Raw genomic sequence first — 20,545 nt, forward strand, 5'->3', positions numbered from 1 at the left:
TGCGCAGTCCTTCTTTCTTCTGCCGGGACCGCGCTCTTTACCTCATCATCGCAGGGGACGCGCGCCGCCGGTCGGCGCATGCGCAGTACACTCACTTCCTGGTTTCATATACCAGAGCGGAGTGAGTGACTGCCTGCCGCTGCTGCTTGGACAAGAGCCAAGAAGACACCGTCGGGACTTTAAAAGTATGTGAAAGGGGAGAAGGGGAGTAGGGGAGAAGGGGAGAAATGTTGGAGAGATGGATGGATGGATGGATGTGTGCACGGGGGGGGGGGTTTGCAGTAATGTGTGTGTGGTGTGCACGGACCGGCTGTCAGAAGTCCCGGGGGAAGGGGGTGTGTGGAGTGGGAAAGATCGATGGATGGATGGATGAATGTGTGCAGGGGAAGGGGTGCAGTGATGTGTGTGTGGTGTGCACGGACCGGCTGACAGAAGTCCCGGGGGAAGGGGGGGTGTGTGGAGTGGGAAAGATCGATGGATGGATGGATGGATGGATGGATGGATGTGTGCAGGGGAAGGGGGGGGGGGGTGCAGTGATGTGTGTGTATGTGCACGGACCGGCTGACAGAAGTCCCGGGGGAAGGGGGGGGGGGTGTGGAGTGGGAGAGATGGATGGATGGATGGATGGATGTGTGCAGGGGAAGGGGGGGGGTGCAGTGATGTGTATGTGCATTGACCCCGGCTGACAGAAGTGTGGGGGGGGGGGGTCATTGTGAGAGGGGCACTATGAGGGCATGTGTGTGTGGGGAAATGTTTTACTTTACTTTAGCAGGGGGCGGGGCCTGGGCGGGGAGAGACTGTAGAGCAGTTCAATAGAGGTGGGCGTGTCGTGGGCGGGGCTAGGACGTGAGCTGAGGGAAATCCTGCCTTTTCATGTCTTACTACCATCGGGAGCGCGCACAAAGAAGAGGGGGGGGGGGCGCAGGGCATGTGAGAAGGCAGCACAGAGGCGCCATCTTTGAAAACTGCAGAGAAGATCAGTCTAAGGTAATAAACTGACATTGCAGCTGATCTACTGGCCGGTTTGAGCCCCTGTATGCTGTCTGTTACTATCCTTACTGAAAGGGAAGCAGCAGCATTATAAAAATTTTTACCCTGTGTGGCCGGACAACTCCTTTAAGTCCTAATTAGCCTATGGCATGCAGAGTGAGAAAAAAAGCGGATCTCAGGGGTATGGAGCTTCTCTGAATAAAAGAAAAAAGTATGAATAGGATGGTCTTCATCCCCCTCCATGTATGAAAAGGATTCATAGATAGGGGATAAAGGATTGACAGACTTTCTTTAAAAATGAGATATTTACTTTAGTAAATATCCATATTCTGTAGCATCTTTTCTTAGACCTAAGTGTTGTGCTGTTCCTTTATTATTCCTTCTAGAATTTCAAGACTAAATGAACAACAGGGTGTTACCACTTGGGGGTGTGTCCTTACACAGTCAGCTATGATTGGACAGTCTCAGAATGTGCAGACACGCCCACATATCGTAACACCTAGTTATCAATTTATTCATACACTGCTAGGAAGAATAACAGAGGAACGGCACAACACAGTTATAAGAGAAGAGACTACAGAATTGTTATATTGTGCAGCATACAATAAGTAACCAAATCAGACAAGTCAGGAGAGCTGAGAGGTCCTCTTTAAAGGGGTTGTCTGCTTTGTAGCATTCCCTGCTGTAAGAAGTGTCTCCCCCCAAAATAAGCTAATCACAGGTGGGCCAAATAAAAGGATTTCTACCTGTGGAGGAATTTTTAATTAAAAGTTCAATTTCACTGCAGTGCCACTACTGGGGAAATTAAGCAATACGCAGTTCCCAGATCATTAAGAGATTAAATAAAAGATTGGAACAATTTACTTTTCTGGCTAATTGGTGGAATTCTCAATCCTCTGGCATAACCCATTTAAACATAGAATGGCTCAAAGGATATCAGAAATCGATTTTCTGTAGAGATGAGCGAGCACCCCAATGCTCGGGTCCTCATTATTCAAGTCGAGAGCTCTACTCGAGTAACGAACCCCTTTGACTACAATGGGAGATTCAAGCATTTTTGTATGGGGCACGCCGGGTGCCGAGCTTTTTTTTTGGCGCCCCCTCTCTTCCTCAGCCAGCCAAAAAAATTGCTGTTGACGTGCGCAGCGGGGGAGGGGTCAAAACTGACACGTCACAGTGGGGAGGGGCAAAAAACTGGGGCGGGGTCGAACACGGCGTCATGCTCGCTCGAGTAGCGAGCACCATCGAGTATGCTAATACTTGAACGAGCATCAAGCTCGGAACAGTACGTTCGCTCAATGCTAGTTTTCTGCATAGAGCTCTGGTTCTTGCGTTTGGGAATTGACAGATAGTCCAAACACATGGAAAGCACAAAAAAAATAACATTTTTTGACATACAGTTGCTATAAAAAAATGTCAAAAGATGATTGTAAGTTCAATTCCTCTTTAACAACAAACAGTGGTACGGGTCACTTAAGGCACTGCGGGATCTTCCTCTACGCACTGTCGGGAAACATATACTGTCTCCTTCTAATGGATGATGTATCCTCCACTGTAGACTATAAAAACCACCAAGCCTCAGGGACCCTGGATATGAAAGAGGTTGAGTGCTTTTACACGGGTCATTGAACTCTAAGTTGGCTTTTTAACACTTCTTTATTTGACAAAATGGAACATTGTTCCGGATACTCTCCAAGTTCCTTTCCTAAGTGAGTTATTTATATAGCTCTGTATCAGCTTCGCTACTCATTCTGTATTCTGCAGGGATCCACTGTATCATTCATTGTGAATTTGCAAATATACGGATAAGTAATGAGCTTTCTATTCGCAGCAATGCAAATGTGGTGCTGGGTTCAATTATGACCAGGAGCAACATCTGCATGGGGTTTTATGCTATCCCCCTGATTATGTGGGTTCCATTCAGGTACTCTGGTTTCCACCCACACATCAAAAACATACAGATAAGTAAAAGCGAAGATTTAATCAGGAGCTCAAAACTGAAATATAAGTCAGTGCCTACAGGGGATGATTACCTATTAGTTTTTTCTCAGATCTTGCACATTGACTGCTTTTTAGCTCATGCTGTGGTGCTGGCGGCGTATGCTGCGCATACCTTGGACAGAGATGGTCACAAATAAGGCGATCCTAGACCGTGTGAGAGCAAAAGTATCACTAGAAAACAAAATCACCAAACAACGGCTTCCATACTTTGCTCATGTCATACGAGCCAATTCTCTGGAAACAACATTAAAGGGGTTGTCCCGCGGCAGCAAGTGGGTCTATACACTTCTGTATGGCCATAATAATGCACTTTGTAATATACATTGTGCATTAATTATGAGCCATACAGAAGTTATAAAAAGTTTTTTACTTACCTGCTCCGTTGCTGGCGTCCTCGTTCCCATGGAGCCGACTAATTTTCGCCCTCCGATGGCCAAATTAGCCGCGCTTGCGCAGTCCGGGTCTTCTGCAGTCTTCTGTGGAGCCGCTCGTGCAGAATGCAGGCTCCGTGTAGCTCCGCCCCGTCACGTGCCGATTCCAGCCAATCAGGAGGCTGGAATCGGCAATGGACCGCACAGAAGAGCTGCGGTCCACGGAGACAGAGGATCCCGGCGGCCATCTTCAGCGGTAAGTATTGAAGTCACCGGAGCGCGGGGATTAAGGTAAGCGCTCCGGTAAGCTTTCTTTACCTCCCTGCATCGGGGTTGTCTCGCGCCGACCGGGGGGGGGGTTGAAAAAAAAAAAAAACGTTTCGGCGCGGGACAACCCCTTTAATGATCGGCACAGTCAGTGGGTCCAGAAGAAGAGGACGCCAATGAACACGCTGGCGAGACACAATGAGGGTTGACACGAACATGACTGTGGTAAATCTGAAGGAAGTGGCCAAAGACAGGGAAGCATGGCGTATGCCGATCAACAAGGTGACCGACTGAACGGATAAATCATCATCATTAGGACAGAGCTGTGATCTGTGACTATAGTTTAGCTACATTACCTTATCTGAAGTAGTCTAAGGGGCCAATTATTCCTCAAAATTGCCGTTCAGTGTAAACGCTCCCCCCCTCACATAGACTGTGAAGCACTGAGCGAGAAGCCCGCAACCTTAGCGGTGAAATCAGGGCTCATGCAGATGTTTACCCGACTGTCATCCTATGTAAAACGGCCACCCTGTGTCTCATCATTGTCCAGCGCTGCCTTTTCTACAGTCTGAACTAATGATTACACAGGGAGGGTGGGGGGGGGGGGGGTCCCAGACTACCTCAAACTAGGCGCTGCAGCTGAACTATAGTCACAGATCACAACTTCTTCCTAATATATCCAAGTTAAAGAGCAGCCGATGAGCAAGTTCTGAGGAAAAATACATAGCAGATAATCTTCCCTTGTAGGTACTGACTTGCATATCAAATTTAAGCCCCTGACTGGAGAGTCCCTTTAAGGCTTTCTATGAAATTGACCCTAGTGTGCTCACTAAGGAATTCAGATTATAAAGGCCTTTTTATATGAAACGATTACCATTCAAATAATCGTTGAATCATGCAAAAATGTACAATAACAGTTCAGTGTAAACATGGCTTCATTTTCTGCAGGCATAAAAATCATTGATCGCCATTAACCAGTCAATGGATGTTAAAGGCGATCGTTCAGTCACTCGCAGGCATTTTCTGACATCCCTGACAGACTAATGATGAACTGAACAAGCTATGATGAAAAAACTGACGAAAAATGCAACCGATTATCTCCGTGTGCAAGTGGCCATGTTACGAAAGCAAACCATTCGTTCATCGTTCGCTTGATTGCTTTGTTTAAAAGGATCACTAAGGCCCCCCTATCCACGGTCGACGCGGAATATCACTAACGATATTCTGCCGTGGGGAAGGAGGAGGAGCGCTGTCAGGTCTTCGAGGTGAGCCTATCTGATAGATAGGCTCACAGTGGAGAATCGCGGCAATCGCAGCATGCCGTGATTTAAATCCCCCGAGCGGAGAATCGCTATGATTCTCCGCTCGTGGCCGCTGCGCTTTCCATAGCAACGCTATAGAAAACCTCAGAAACCGTGATCCTCGCCCGTGGACAGGCGGCCTAAAGGGTCCTTTTAGACTGGACAATTGTCACTTAAGTGCCAGACAGTCATGCCAGCGATTATCTCCCTGTTCTTTCACACAGAAGCAATGACCACTCCGTGAATGGGAGCGGGACGGAGATTACTATATCTGTGTAGTGCTGCAAAATACATTGGTGCTACATGAGGAACAGGAAAGAAGATAATGCAAAGACTTACACATCACAGGCTGAACAATGGTGGCATCGGTCAGGTTTAATCAGTTGACATCGCTCACAATACCGGATTGCTAGATTTAGAAGGGGAGAAAAAAGACACATGAAAACAGTATAAGTGAATATTGTACAATTGAACAGACTGCTTGTATTGTGGTAGACAAGTGATCTCCATCTTCCTTGGCTGCAAACCATTCATTTATAAGTAAAGCTGCCTACACGTATTTATTACTCTCAAAGCGTTCAATTACATAACTGATCTCAAAGACGAAATCACTGGATTGGATATAAAAATCAAACCTACTGTAGTTGATATAATCGGCCACACATGCCGCCTGCAGAGCTTCCAACACATTAGGTTATCTTCTGGCTGCGCAAGTCCAATGTGTATGACCAACTTCAGGCACTGGCATAACTATAGAAGATGCAGTTGCACCCGGGCCCAGGAGCCTTAGGGGGCCCATAAGACCTCTCCTCTCCATATAGGGAGCTCAGTACTATAAATAAAGCATTTTAGTTGGGGACCCTGTTACAGGTTTTGCACTAGGGCCCAGGAGCTTCAAGTTACACCTGTGGTAAGGGGTTAAGAGAAGTTGGGGGGGCCACAAGATAAACTTTTGCACCTGGGCCCATGAGCCTTTAGTTACACCCCTGACTCAGAGTATGTTCACACGTAGCGTATTTTGCTACGGATCACAAAAACAAAACAGATTTTGATGCTGTGGATCTGCACCAATACCTGGTTTTAGAAGTGGAATTGGTGTATATTTTCCATAGCAGAAACTTTGCACCATTTCTAATATGTCTGAAGGTACCCTTAAAGGGGATTTCCTGAGATATGCAAAAATGCAGCCATAGGCAAGGAGTGCCCACTCGATGGTGTTCCCATCTCGGCCAACAATCTCTGCAATAGGAACACTGCTCTGTACAAGATGACTGGGAGAACGGAAACATTCAAGCAGGGCTGGCCTACGTTTTTTCCGTAACTGCAATAGAGCTCAATGGGAGTTCTGTAAACAGTGTAGCACTGTGAGTTACGTTGTTTCCAGAAATTGGGAAGTTGCGCCAATAGTAAAGCTTGCTGTACTACACTGTTTCCAGAACTCACAATGACCTCTATATGAGTTATAGAAACAGTGTAACAAGGTCTGCTTGGCTGTTTCCATTATCCAGACCAGGCCAGAGTCACTGGATGCCACAGCTAGAAATAAGTGCAGGTCCAAGAGGTGGAACTTACACCTATCTGACTTCTGAGATGGGAACACCTCTTTAAGCCATCTTTATGCTTCAGCACCGCCGCCCTGGTGCCTCCTTTATACTTGGCTGCCGCAGTCAGAAGTCCGTATAACCAGGTTAGACCTGCAGCCAACCACTGGTCTTGGCATTCTCATGCTGTACATCACTGAGTGATTGGCTGTGGCAGTAATGAGGGTAGGCAGCAACATCGCCATTGCAACCAAATAAAGCAAGATCGGCAGGAGGCTCTGGAGTGAAGGCTTAAGGGATCAGGGTTTTTTTTTGGTTCAAAAGATTTTTATTAAACATTTTCCAGTATACATGGTATCAATCAACAAGGGGGAAAGGGATTAGGTGGGGGGGTGGGCAGTGTGATATGGTAATCCACATGTAGTCAACATGCAGGTGGTGGTGATGGCAGGGGATGGGGGGGGGGGGGGGGGCTCCACAAGTCAGCCATATCGGTCTTTCAAAAAATACATTGCACTACCCGAAAAGCAGCGGTCGGACATTGTGTCTTGCTTGCATTTCTGGGATATCTGGACTGTAGGAGTGTTCACTGACATTTTCTCTACTATTCCAAGCCTGGGGGCTTATGCTAGCTGGTTTTCATCCTTGAGAACAGAGACAGAGGGAAAGGTCTAGCAGGAAGGATGGGGTCACGGGAATAGGGTGCACTGCCCATCAGGGTGAGGTCCCATCACCTCCGAGGGCGCCTGACTATCCATCTCCCCAGTCCATCCGAGGACCGGAAGGCCTAAGTGATCAGTTTTAAAGCTTTCTGCCAATCACAGTCCCTGCCTTCGCCACATTTTTGCGTATCTCAGAAAACTCCTTAAGGTCGGTAGCATCCTGGCCTGACCCAAACTTCGATCATCATAGAAATGTATGATGCTCGAGTCCGGGTGCTGCCGACTTCTTAGACTGATGTTACAGAGTCTTTATTTTTCAACATCACTGTGTTTTTGGCAGTTATGATACAGGTGTTTTTTAAAACACTTTTTTCTGGAAAAGAAAAAGTGCGTCCAGATGTTAACATGCTTTTACACAGAACGATTATTTGGATTCCCACAATCCAGCGAAAATCTGAATGATATTGCTCAGTGTAAATGCATACACCGACCGAACAACAAGTCTTTCACTTCTCATTCGTCGTTCAGTTTCTGCATGCAGAAAACTGGACGACGTATCATTCCGTATAAGTAGGCAGTAGTTCGCTTATAAGCAGGCAGTAGTTCGCTTATAAGCGACTACCTGCGTACTGTGAATGGAAGCCAGCGGCCGGAGTGGTCCCCAGCCCCACTCCGCCTCCATTCACTACCTGCGCCTACATTAAGTCAGCCATACTCGTTCCTGCATAAAAGCACAATAATTATTGCTGGAAGGGCCCTTTTAGCATATTAGACCAGTGGAAAAGAAAAATCAATGCATAGTTTCCTCATTCTGCACCTTCTCAAATCCGTATTGTTTGTTGAACTATTGGAGCTTGGCAGGGACATCGGGGCAGGATTTCCTCACTGATAGGATCAATTCCAGCCATGACCCAAAGTTTTATTACTGGCAGTGAAATCAGTGTTGTGTCTGCGATGTGACATCTGCAATCATAGTTGGAGGACGACGAGAGATGAAACGTAGTATTTACCGTACACTGTTTTATGTCTATTACCATCGGGAGATAAAAAGGATTTTTCAATTTACTGTGCCCCCATGTGCCATTTAAATTTTAAGTTAGGGCACGACATGAGACATTCAACCTGGCTGACAATCAAAGTGATGCCAGGCTTGTGTCATGCAAGTCTGTGCAGAGTAATTTTAAAGTCCATCATGCTTACAGGAAAAACTCTCTTTGAAGGGGTTGAAGATTAGCGAATGCACCCCATCCATGGGGGCATATTTGGTCATCAGCTTATTGTTGACCGCTTCAACAGACTGGCTGTGTCTGGGTTCACAGACATCACAGGGAAGCTCCGCCACCTCCACTCCGCAGCTGGGACCCTTGGACACTGGACACTTTGTACTGCCATTACTCCATGTAATGACATATTCTCCAGTCTTTTCAAAGCTTCAGCTGAGATGCCACACAGGGTATTGTATGGTGCTCAACTACATGAATGCACACACTGAAAAACCAACTTCATTGTGACTGCCATTGTAAATGGGACGCATAGAACAGATTTATATTTCAAGTTAGACAGAATATAGGTCACTGCATATAGTGTATTCATGCTGGTCTGGGTGTGCCTCTATACTGGGGCTGGCACTATGATAACACTCTTTCACCTATCACACCATACTAGTAGGGATGAGTACTGCCCCCCTTCTGTAAGAACAAAAATTTTCAGAATTTTACCAAACACATCAAGTTTTTCAGATGGCTAAAAAAATAAAATAAATAAATAATCCTCTTTGGTTCCCACCTTTCCTTGCCAGCCTGTACTAACTTTGGCTGGAGCTCATGTTCCATATCCAAGGATGTATGCCTTAAAAAGGCAGTCTACCTAGATAGAAGAACCAACTTTTACTTCTTCTGTACCAAATGGATCCGAGTTCTTGATCAGCTGCTGGCAAGTCCATAAATGTAGCATTACACAGCGTCTATTGAGGTAAATGTAATACATGACCTCTCCCATACCTACCAACTGTCGAAGAATGAAAAGAGAGAATCCCTCCTGCAAATTTTTATGGTAAGCTACACCTTTAACCCTGCCCAATCCCCTTTGTGTCCCTACAACATCTTTGTGCTTTTAGTGATACATCTTCCCTAATTAGCTCTTAACACTAAAGACCCATTAAACGCAACAATTAACGCTCAAAATTCGCTCAAAAGCCATCTTTTGAGCGATAATCATTGTGTCTAAATACACGGCCATTGTGCACTTTTCGTTCATCGCTAACTCTTAGCAAGCTAAAAGTCAGCAATGACTTATCAGTGCCGCACGCTGAGTTCTCAGCAGGATACCACTGATACTATTCTTTCAGCTGGTATCCTGCTCGGAGCGCTCTGCGGGATACCCGCTGACAGCTCCGAGAACAAAACAGCTGTAGGCAGATGACAGCGGGAGCGCTGTCTTCTACATACAGCGTCCGCCTTCATTTACATGCTAATAAACTCTTAAGTAGCTAATTATGCAAAGTGATCGCTCAAAACTGTCACTCAAACTGCTGTTTGAGCGATTTTTGATCAATCATCTTTCCTTGTAAATGGGCCCTTACTCTTCTCTTTAACTTATGACTAGTCCGACTGCAGGATAAAGGAGCTGCTGACAACTCAGGACTAATGGAGGACGGACGGAGCAGACAACACCAGGAAGATACGTGCTCTGTGCCGAGTATGGTGTGCTCACTCAAGGCACAGTACGACGACCATATGGAGCAGTGGTAGCAGGGGAGAAAGTAGCGGGACATGCACCTGAAGGGCTAGGATAGCGATTGAAAATTGGGACTGTGCCGCTAGATCTTGGCCAATTGGGAACTATGCTCTCCATATTGGCTAATAGCGTGGGGGTCCTGTCTGACATATCGACATGGTTCGTTACCGAGTGGAGAACAATTTGGTTCCACTAACAATGCAGTCAGGTCACGTTGACGATGCAGAGAAATGGAAACTGAGCTCCAACAGAACCAGGTTACACAGGATGGATAAATCCTTTGGGGTAAACTGTAGGTGGCGATTTAAAGGGCTTGTCCAAAGTCAGATATGTTCTGCCGCCTCAAATAGAGCCAAACTTGTTCCTAATATTGCAGCTCATTCCTATCTATTTGAATGGGTATGAGCTGCAGTACCAGACACAGCCTATAGAGAGGTGTGGCGCTGTTTCTGGGGAAAAAAGCTAACCCCTTCCTCTAATCCCCGATAACCCTTTTAATGGCAATTCCTTATTAGTTCCAAATGCCATGTCACTACTACCGCCCGTTACGCTCATGGTCTTGCTTCTGCTGCTACAGCCACGTGACTGTATTTTATGTAAAGCAGCACTCCATGTGCTCAGCGCCTTGATTACTTGCCAAATGTGTCAATGTGCTCATATATTTGTAAGAGAAATCTACATTTAGCTGCAGAATCCTATTAGAAAACCACTTCTAGCACTGGCTGATGAAAGGCTACATCCATTAAGCAATACGGCTGTATTACTTCTAGCAACAAAAGCTGTGGCTTCAGATATAGAAAGTGCACACATGTTCTCAGCCTGATCCCCAACGCCAATTATGGGTCTACAGATGTAACAACTGGAAACACCAGCCCATTCAGCTCAATGCCAGGCACACACAGGAAGGCACTGTGTATTCTCATCACATACACAAACGCACGAGGAATGCAAACCACCCGGCACCACGGCCGTCAGGGACACAATGTATTCGGTTCCCCAGTCTCTGTCTAGGACTGCTCTATAGTCCTTGTGACATATACAAGTTAGGCTATGTTCACATAGCATTTTATGTTTATGTTCTGCATATGCAACGAGAGCAGAATGTATCCGTAGGTCTCTATATGGTGGCATATGCAGAGCCTTCAGTCGGGGAATACTCCCAACATATAGGTCTGATGGAAGTCTCTGACGTAACGAGAACTCAGCCTGAAAGACCTCTTACACAGTCCAATGATTGGGTAGGGTCATTAGTTTGTCTGATCATCAGCTGAATGATGGTGCAAACGCTCATTTGGTGAACACATATGTCTGAACAATTGTTTGACCCCCCCCTATTGTCTTAATGAGCCTGTGTGCAAGTCAGGTAATCAAGTGCCAATTTTTCTGACTGGCGCTTGTTACATGGTTTGGATCACGCCATAAAAAACAAGCCTTAGGGTGGCTTTACACTGAATAACTATTGTCTGAATAGTCGCTAAAGCGTGCAAACGGCGGTTGTCTGTGTTCTTTTACGCAAAGCAATTGTTGTTCAGCTGTTGTTCATTTTTGCAATCGCTGAACAATTTGTTGGGAGCGTTTACATGGGTGGAAATATTGTTTGTTGAGTAGTTAATGATACGTGTCAACCTCTCGCCAACAGACACTCATTTGTTGCACTGGACACTCCACTGAATGCATATAGTCATGTATGACCGGTCTTTGAGTGAACACTCACTGTGGCGGTCTCCCGCCGGATTGGCTGAGCAGTCGGTGCCCCAGTGAGTACCTTCAAAGAGCAAAACAAGCCAGACACAATGATTCTCGTTTGAACGAGCCAACATTGTGTCCGCTGTCTAAACAGACTGCACGAGAGCGAACGAGCTAGCGGTGACGTCACTCATTCGCTTGTCTAAAAGGACCCTAACATTCACTCTATAGAGCAACTATTGGGACACTAGCTGTCCTGTGTAAAGTATCATTAGGTGGACAGATCTGGACAGCAAACAAGTCTATTAAAAGCCTCCTTGTAATTTGTTCTTTATACCTTTGCACCAAAATTCGGAGATCACCTAGTATTTAAAAGGAAACACCATTGCTGGCCTGTAGACAATTACTCTGGATCTGCATGCAGCTGTGCCAATGCATAGGACTTAGGGACGAAGGACCGGGGGCACAAGGTTCAGACGCACCTCCAGTGGATCGCCAGGTAAGATAGTTAAAAAAAAACTAAAACGGGGGTGCGAATAATTTTGACCCATTTTTTCAGATGTTTATTAAAAATATTACTTTGGGTTATCTTTTTCTCCACATTTTGGTAGCCCGATCACAGATGTGAGGGATGTCACCGGCTGGTGCCTCTGCCTACCGACTCCACTACGCATTAGAAAAACACGTTTCCGGACACAGAAGTTAGATAAGTATTTATCCTTCAGCTTTATTTTCTCAACAGCGAGTCTGTCAATGACGTGTGACATTGTGTAGTGTCGGATAATCCCTCTGTGCGGGCGCAGGCTCACCTTTTGTAGCTGTGGTGGTGTAGATAGGCAAGTCTTTAGCAGCTCGCTTAAGAATTTCCTGCTGGTATTCCTGCCGCTCCTCCTTCTCATAGGACTCCTTGTCAGACTTGGATAAAGCGAACTAAAGAAAACACACAAGATAACATCAGGTTGGCAGGTAAACACTGTGTTGTGTGAGCAATAGAGATTAAGTAAAGTCAATAGAAATGAAGCAACACCTGCTCATATAGGAGGCATGACCTGCACTTATTAACACAGGATATGGCTGGTAGATAGCAGGTACATGTCGGGTTCCAGTATACATGTATCTCTTGCGAGGCATTACCTTTATTTATTTCCCATCATTGTTGAGATCATCAATCACGATTTACGCATCATGGAAAATACGGTAACCGTACTGGAGGTTATGCCTTCCAACAATCTTGTTTAACTATAACCTAAAGGCCCTTTTACACGCAATAATTATCACCTTTGAAAAGGCTTTTGAGCAATAATCATTGTGTTTAAATGGGCCTTAAGTTTATGTAAACTCAGTAGCAGCTGGGCATGTGTTTGAGTGACAGATTATCTGACCTGCAGATTGTCTTTCTCCCTTGCATACACAATGAGATCATTGTCCTCTCCCAGCATGAGTAAACACTGCGCTCCCTGTATGCAAGGCAAACAATTCATCATTAAGCCCCTGAAAAGACTGAAAAAACTACAATTAAATAAACGAATTATGAAGGGCCTAACGATGGATTTTATGCCAGCTAAAAACCAGCTCTGAACAACAATTGAACGATTAGTGCACAACTGTCTGCATTTACATCTAACGGTTATCGCTCACTTTCAGCCGTTTGAACGAATTTTGAGCGATAATAGTTGCTTGTAAAAGGACCTTAACTCTCATAATGAGAACGACGCTGAAACATCTGTTATTAATAATCAATTGAGTTACCGACAAAGTTACAACCAAGGAGAAACTATGAAAAGAGACACCAGTTTTACAGAAAATAGGATGCAACCCACTTCAAATTTTATACAGCTTTTTTTTGGTACTTGACTTTTTTTGTACTCTATGCCGCCATAGAACCCCTAAATACTACCTCTATACAGTAGCGAAATATTATACTAATATGTATTTTCTAACAAAATTAGAAACTACTAATTTAATATTTTCAAAGAAAAGAGAATTACCATTGGAATACTGAAAACTTTTGCAACTTGCCAAGTTAAAAGCACCAACAATAGACCTAACCAGCAGCGTACAAATAAATATATACATAGATAGATGGCTGGGACCTTACCTCTTTGGATGGATTAGCTGGAAAGGAAAATATGGTCTTCCAATAGGACCAAACAAACATTATAAAAAATATGTGAAAAAACACCAGGTAGATAACTAAAAAGGCAAAAAGGAAAAATAAAAAGTCAGTAAGATAGATCTTGTTGCAGTGCACATATACTGTTTAAATGTTCTACTTCATGCATAGACAACCTTTATCAGTTTTTGATAGATAGGTTTTGATCCCTTGCTAGGAAATGTGAAAGCCCATGTACACCGCCCTTTAGAGTAGCGGTGTTCTCCAATGGTAGCGGCTTCTTTCAGCAGGATAAGGTTGTGTTCGTACAACGTTTCTCCCCATTACTGAGGTTGTGTAGCGGAATTCAGTCTGATTCCCTGTAAACAAGATTCAGAGGGAACCATAGGCATGCCAGAAATGAACGAAAAGCTGCTCAAATGGAGACCTTATTGAGCAATGAAAGCCTATGGTTCTGTCCTGAGGTTCCTTCTAGATCCCGTTTTCAAGGATTCAGATGGAAACCTGGGATGCGGGCTGAAACACTGTATGAACACAGCCTTACGTACCCTGCCACACTGAAAAAATTGTTTAAGAATGATTTGAGGAACAGGACCAAGAGTTCAAGCGGGTGAGTTGTCCTCCAAATTTCCCACGTCTGAGAAAAACAATTGGATCCCTGGAGGCCCCACCTCGCAACTTCCAGGACTTAAAGGGAACCAGTCACCTCAGAAAAGTACCATAAACTAAGTAATGGTGCTGTTCGGGGGGGAATGATGGGGAGCGAGTGCTGTATTTTTTATACTCACCTGCAGCAGATACCATGGAAATGGGCGGTCTGAAAATCTGACACTTTCCAGACTGCTGTGCGCATGCAGTCATATAGACTTATATGGGAGAGCGTGCGATCAGTGGTCTGAAAACAAGTCAAATTTTCAGACCACGTGCGCATTTCACTGGCGGACACCATGGGAACAGGGGAGTATAAAAAAAATTAATCCCCCGACTCCCTATCACCTCCCCAAACAGCACCATAATTTAGTTTATGGTACTGTTTTAAGGTGGCCTTCTCCCGGTAAAGGATCTGCTGTTAACGTCTTGGTCCCAGATACACCTTCAGAGGTTTTGGATGGATATGTTCTGACCCCAGTAAGCACCAAACAGTGATAGAAAATGCAGTTCCAAAAGTTGTGATATTTACAGGGTATCTCAAGATCATATTAAAGGCCAGAATTGCTCAATATGCAATCTGCAGGGGACATCGCTTTGTTTCCGCAGGTTTTGTATCTGTATAAGGGAAGGGGAAGCTGAAACCAACAACAGGAAAAAAAGATCACTGCCTCTTTGTCATCTCCACCCCCCATGCAGCCTCAAGCTCTAGAGAGATGATAGAAGAACTTATCTCCATGTTATCATCCCCTTATCAGAGAATATTGCTTGCTACACATGGAGGGGCGTTAAAGAAGGAAGAGGATGAGGAGGACTTGATTGGTTACTCATATCTGGATTGTGGACATTTTTATTTCCCTCATGTCTGGTAATTTTGTGGTATATGCAGACATATATGATATGTATGATGATTTTATTTCTAGCTTTGCTTGGATCAAACTTGTAGCTACAAACTTTACATTGTAGGAATTTAAAAACAAACTTTGATGCAAAATTGCATGAAGGTGCCCATGAAAGTTATGTGGCCGTTTCACGGTGTGCCAAGTGTCTAGGTGGTACGGTTGTTACAGCTGGTGGAAACTTAACAATAATATGAGTTACTGAAATGTCCAAGAGTACATTCACGAATCCTGGAATGGGTAGTCCCACACCGCTAGTGTGCCCAATCATCATACAGCTGTGAACCTCAGCAAACAGTATGAAGTTCTGCGGTACAGTAATTGGCCACACAGAATAATGATGCCACTTGTCAAAAAATAATGCGCACTTAAGTGGTCAACAGTCCTCTCAGAGGTTTCACAAAGGAGCAATAATTCCTCACTGCATGGAGGCGAGCGCGCCGGGGATCTCTTCTGGCCACACTCCTACATTCAGAGTAAACAGGCAGTCGTCATACATGAGCAACTGCCCGTTTACACGGGCCAAATATGGTCAGGTTTTTAGACTTGCATAAAATGAAAGGCGAATGATAAATGAATGGTAGTGCATTATCGTTCGTTGGTCAATCGTTGGCCGTGTTTACACCGAATAAATATAATTTAGCTTTGCACGCTGCAACGATTTCCTGAATAATAATTGTTCCGTGTATAAGAGCCCTTTTTTTTAAGGCTGCGGTTTTATAACGCAAATGTGACTTTTGCGATTTTTGTGCGATGCGTTTTTAACATTAGAAAGTCCCATTTACATTGGCGTTAAAGTGCAATTCCCATGTAACGCTGCCCATTGACATTGGATCTGTACAGGTAGATCCTTCAATAAGGTAACATCTACCAGGCCTTTGCCCAAGAACTGCCAAGGGAAAATTTGAATTGTTCAATCCCTCTGTTTTTGCTGGAGATCATTGCCACTATATAGGTGGCGGTCATTTATCACCCTTCCCCTATGGAGGTGGCTTGCAGGGAACATGCAGATAATGGGGGTCCAGAACAGATAACTGCGGCCACTGTGGCAGAGCAAGAATCGCAATAATACATTTACAGTTTTTACAATCCTCTCTATGATAAATATATAAAAACTGGCAAATCAAACCTACCTTTTTCAGTGTCTGATTGTATTGTAACTGTAATAAAAGGAAAGAATGATTATAAAAAGCTTATATTAATATCTACAATGTTTACATTTCAGATCTTCTATTTAAAGTTAATTTTCTGAATCGAACTGAGATAATAAAAATGCAATTCATATGGAGCCATTAAAAAAAAAAATTCTTGGCTTGTGCGAGTTTTCCTAACTAATGCAACACTAATGTTTTCTCTACCACAGCGCGCTGAGATAACAGTGGCGGTCTCAGGGGGACCATAAAATCTGTGCCCTGCAGCCAATTTATACCTCATCTTACATTTACATGAAAGAATCAAGTCCTAAGATATTCTATAAGGACCCAAGCATATATGGAAATGACAGCTCATATAATTAGGGGCAAGTCAGCAATATTTCCCCATGAGTGGGCAGTATACAACATAATGGAGGGAATCCAGCAGTGAAATGGTTAATCAGTCACAGTACGATCACAAGTAGATACTGTGTCTTATTTTCTAAGAAACGTCACATGATCAGTAAAACAAGGGAACAAGTCAGCCGGCAAGACTATTTCACGGACCGCTATCATGGCTACAAAGTACAACCACACACCCAGTATTGGTCGAGTCATGCAAACAAATGACGTAAAGGAAGTTACTGAGCAGTCAGACAACTTCCTCATCACTAATGTACATGGGCCTGCAGGTCATAGGAGCCATTCCTGGGATTCCAGAGAGAACACCTGGACTGGCCCCGACCACATACGGCAATCAGATTACTGCACTTAGCAGACATGGTCACCTAGAAAATGGGCAGAACAACAGGTTTGCAAAAAGAGGGAAATTAAATCAGTATTGATGTGATTGTATTTCCAAAAGGCAAATCTGTAAATTGACTTGTCAGCATGGAGAGGGTCACAAATTTGTTTTCAAGATATTCGTGAAAGCTATACGCAGGAGGAAAAAAAAAAAAATGAACCCGGCGCCCGTTCTAATGGCTTTTACAGGTGGAGTCATGAAGTTTATTGCAGAAGCAATTCTAAAATCTTTTCTCATAAGTGTTCCTTTAAATGGATTGTCTAAAACCCATTTCCAGATGTTGTACTGGGGAATTCACCTACGCAAGACCCTCATCTATTGGGGCTCATTCACATGGGTGTACATATGCAGCACAATGCTCCGTGAAGAACACCATTGACTTCTATTGGTTTATTCACATGTGCAGATTTAAGCAGCACATTTCAGTTGCGTAAAAAACAAAGCGCAACACGTCCCATTACACAGCAAAATAGCCCATAATAAAGTCAAATGCCCATTGGTAGCATTGCTGCATTTTTTTTTTCGTGCACAAACCCCACCCCCCAAAACGCAGGGGATATGCGTATTTCAGTTGCGAAAATGCGCTTCGTAGTTATGCGACTGAATTATACATACACCTGTAGGCCACCTTAGGCCGGATTCACATGGCTTTATCTGCGCATGAAGAATTTGCCTGCACAATATGCAGCTCGTTGATTTTAATGGGTTCATTCACATGCACGTATTTGGTGCGTGCAATTTGGTCACGCCAAAAAATACGCAGCATGCTCCATTTTCCTGTGTATTTACGCAGGGAAAGAGAACATTTTGAACTATTGAAACTAATTGGCAATTTCAATGGCTGAGAGTACTGGTGCATGATTATTTTGCTTGCGTATGCAAAGAGTACAGGGAAATATGACGATTTGCGCAAAAACATGCAATGCGCATTCTGCAAAATTGTGCTGCAAATATGCACAAAGATATGCATGCGCTCGTGTGAATGTGGCTACAAAGAGTCACTCCAGCTCTGGAGGACCCTGGCACATCGATGCAGTTCAACAACAGACCATTGATTTTAATGGGCACCGTGGGATACTTTGTTTTTCCTGTAGAGAACCTGTGATAATGTGGTGCAAGTGCTGATACACTGTTTACAACAAAAAGGTGGGTCTTTTTTTTTTTTTTCCCACACTGCAACAGTGGTTAGGCTTTCTACCACACGCCCTCCGTATAAGGCCCCCTGTCCATGGGCGATGCGAAGTCCCGCGGCAGATCTCCACTGCGGGGGCCGCCGCCCGGGAGCAGGAGCCGCCGCCGATTCCCCGCCGGTCAGCCCTATCTGATAGATAGGCTGGCTGCGGAGAATCGGGGCACTTCGCAGCATGCTGCGAATTGCCCGCTGCGAGCGGAGAATCGCAATGATTCTCCGCTTGTGGACAGGTGCCGGTGCTTTCCACACCCGTGGACAGGCAAGCTAAGGATCCTTTCAGATGAGCAGATTCTCGTTTATACAAGCGAGTGATGTCATCGCTAGCTCGTTCGCTTTCGTTCAGCCCGTTTAGACAGGCAGATCTTTGCGTTATTCAAAAGAGCATCATTCAGTATTTACTGTATTAATGAATGTGAAAGACTGAATGAGCGTGGTTTAAACTGAAGGATACGGCTGGGTCCACATGGGAGCTGATTTGCAGTAGAGTGTCTGCAGCGGGCAGTTCACTGCGGACCAGCAGCGGGCAGCCTGCCTCAGAACTAGCCCTGCTTTTACACAGAGCGACTGTTGTTCACTTGATCAAATTTGCAATAGCTGAACGAGGATGACAAATCATTAGTCAATTAGTCAGGGGACATAAGGCTCTTGGGGGGAAATTGAATTTGCAAATACACGCTTACCAAACGCATGCTGATTGGTTGAAAAGTCCACTGAACACACAAATACGTGCAAGCGGTCTTCAAGTGAACCAACACTTGCCACTGCGATCTCCTGCTGGTTCAACTAAAGCGCTTTTCCTTGTCCTCATCTGCAAATACTTTGTTTTGGGTTTTTTTTAATGTTCAAGCCAGACCAAAACCAGACAGAGACCATTGTAGTGAGAGTTCTTTCAAGGACCAGTAAGGGATTGTTCACTCAAGGATCGTGTTTTTTAGGAACCAATGAGCGTTAAGTGGGAGGGCAAAATGTTCACTATAAGGATGGAGCCAATCAGCATTCAGCATATGCCAAACGTCAGCTTCCTGCAAAGCTATTGGCTAGTCACTGAAAGACAATGATTGCCGGTTTACATCAGATGATAATTAATCAACCGATGACTATTTTTAGGTAAGGTGAAATGAAGTAATTGGTGAACGAATTCTCACTGTCATTTGGTTGGTGGCCATGTGTACAACCGTTTCTTACATTCACTCTATCGAGCGACTATTCAGACAATAGTTCTCTTGTGTAAAGCCACCTTAACATTATGACATGCTTCCTGAACAGGTGGTCTGCCTAGGTCTTACTGGGGTCTGGTTTGACTAACTGAGCCAATAATTACATTAGTAGGGTTTTCAAAAAGGGTGTATAAATGCAATGTTAACAAATATTGTAGGGGTATTCCAGTAAGAATGTTTATGACAGCCATAGGATGCACTGTAAAGGTCTCACTAAAATTCTGACCCCTTGTACCTCCATCGCCTGGAAGAACATCGGATCCGCAACTTTTTTTCACTGGAATACACCGTTAAGGATTAAATAGATGTCCAGATGTGACATGGATGACTTAAAGGCATATTCTCATTTCAGACACTTACGGTATATCCACAGGATGTCTAATAGGAAAGGTTCTAACACCTATGTCAAGAATAGTTTCCACATCCAGTTGGAAACAGCTGCCACCTCTCTTCTCATTCTCTGTCCGGATGCAATGGCCATGTCATCAAGCAGCATCGAGTAGCTTCACTCTTGCCATAGGTCTCAGAGGGCTGACTGGCAGATAAGAAGATCCAGCAGACACCCCTGCTGACTGCACTGCTGGTTGTCAGCCAACAGCTAAAAACCATTCCGCTTTACAAAGATCATTCATTTGGGAATCTTAACGACTCCCTGATGAGTAATTACATCGGCGTTATCAAGGAAATAAAGGATGTTCTCTATTACCAGTGAGAGTCTTTTTCATTTTCACTTCTGCCTCCATTAAAGTATAACCGAGATATAAAACAATAGGCAGTAACGATAAAGAGAACGTTGTCACAAAGGCCATGGCATTACAAGATTAAGACACAAAGTCTGTTACTCTTGAAGAAGGTCTTCAAGTGGTTCCCAATTGTTGACCTGCAAGTTTCATAGACAGAAGCATCTGATCTTCCAACCAACAACTTTTGTGGTCTGACCTTTATCTTTAAAGTGACAATTCTGTGGCGAATATCACAGAATA

The 20,545-nt window shown here is 44.4% G+C and overlaps 1 protein-coding gene across 2 annotated transcripts in view; it reads right to left on the reverse strand.

The window, feature by feature from the left end:
* The window catches only part of ZDHHC20 (zinc finger DHHC-type palmitoyltransferase 20), a 62,478-nt gene that overhangs the window by 20,800 nt on the left and 21,133 nt on the right, over positions 1-20,545 (reverse strand). For both annotated transcript variants that reach the window (XM_066582190.1, XM_066582184.1), the window contains exons 2-5: positions 16,349-16,375; positions 13,654-13,748; positions 12,365-12,485; positions 5,270-5,339 (exon numbers count right to left, since the gene is read on the reverse strand). In XM_066582190.1, coding sequence (XP_066438287.1) covers positions 5,270-5,339; positions 12,365-12,485; positions 13,654-13,748; positions 16,349-16,375 — 313 coding nt within the window. The remainder of the gene's footprint in view (positions 1-5,269; positions 5,340-12,364; positions 12,486-13,653; positions 13,749-16,348; positions 16,376-20,545) is intronic.

Source organism: Eleutherodactylus coqui, chromosome 1 (genome assembly GCF_035609145.1).
Source record: "Eleutherodactylus coqui strain aEleCoq1 chromosome 1, aEleCoq1.hap1, whole genome shotgun sequence".
NCBI classification, from domain to species: Eukaryota; Metazoa; Chordata; class Amphibia; order Anura; family Eleutherodactylidae; genus Eleutherodactylus; species Eleutherodactylus coqui.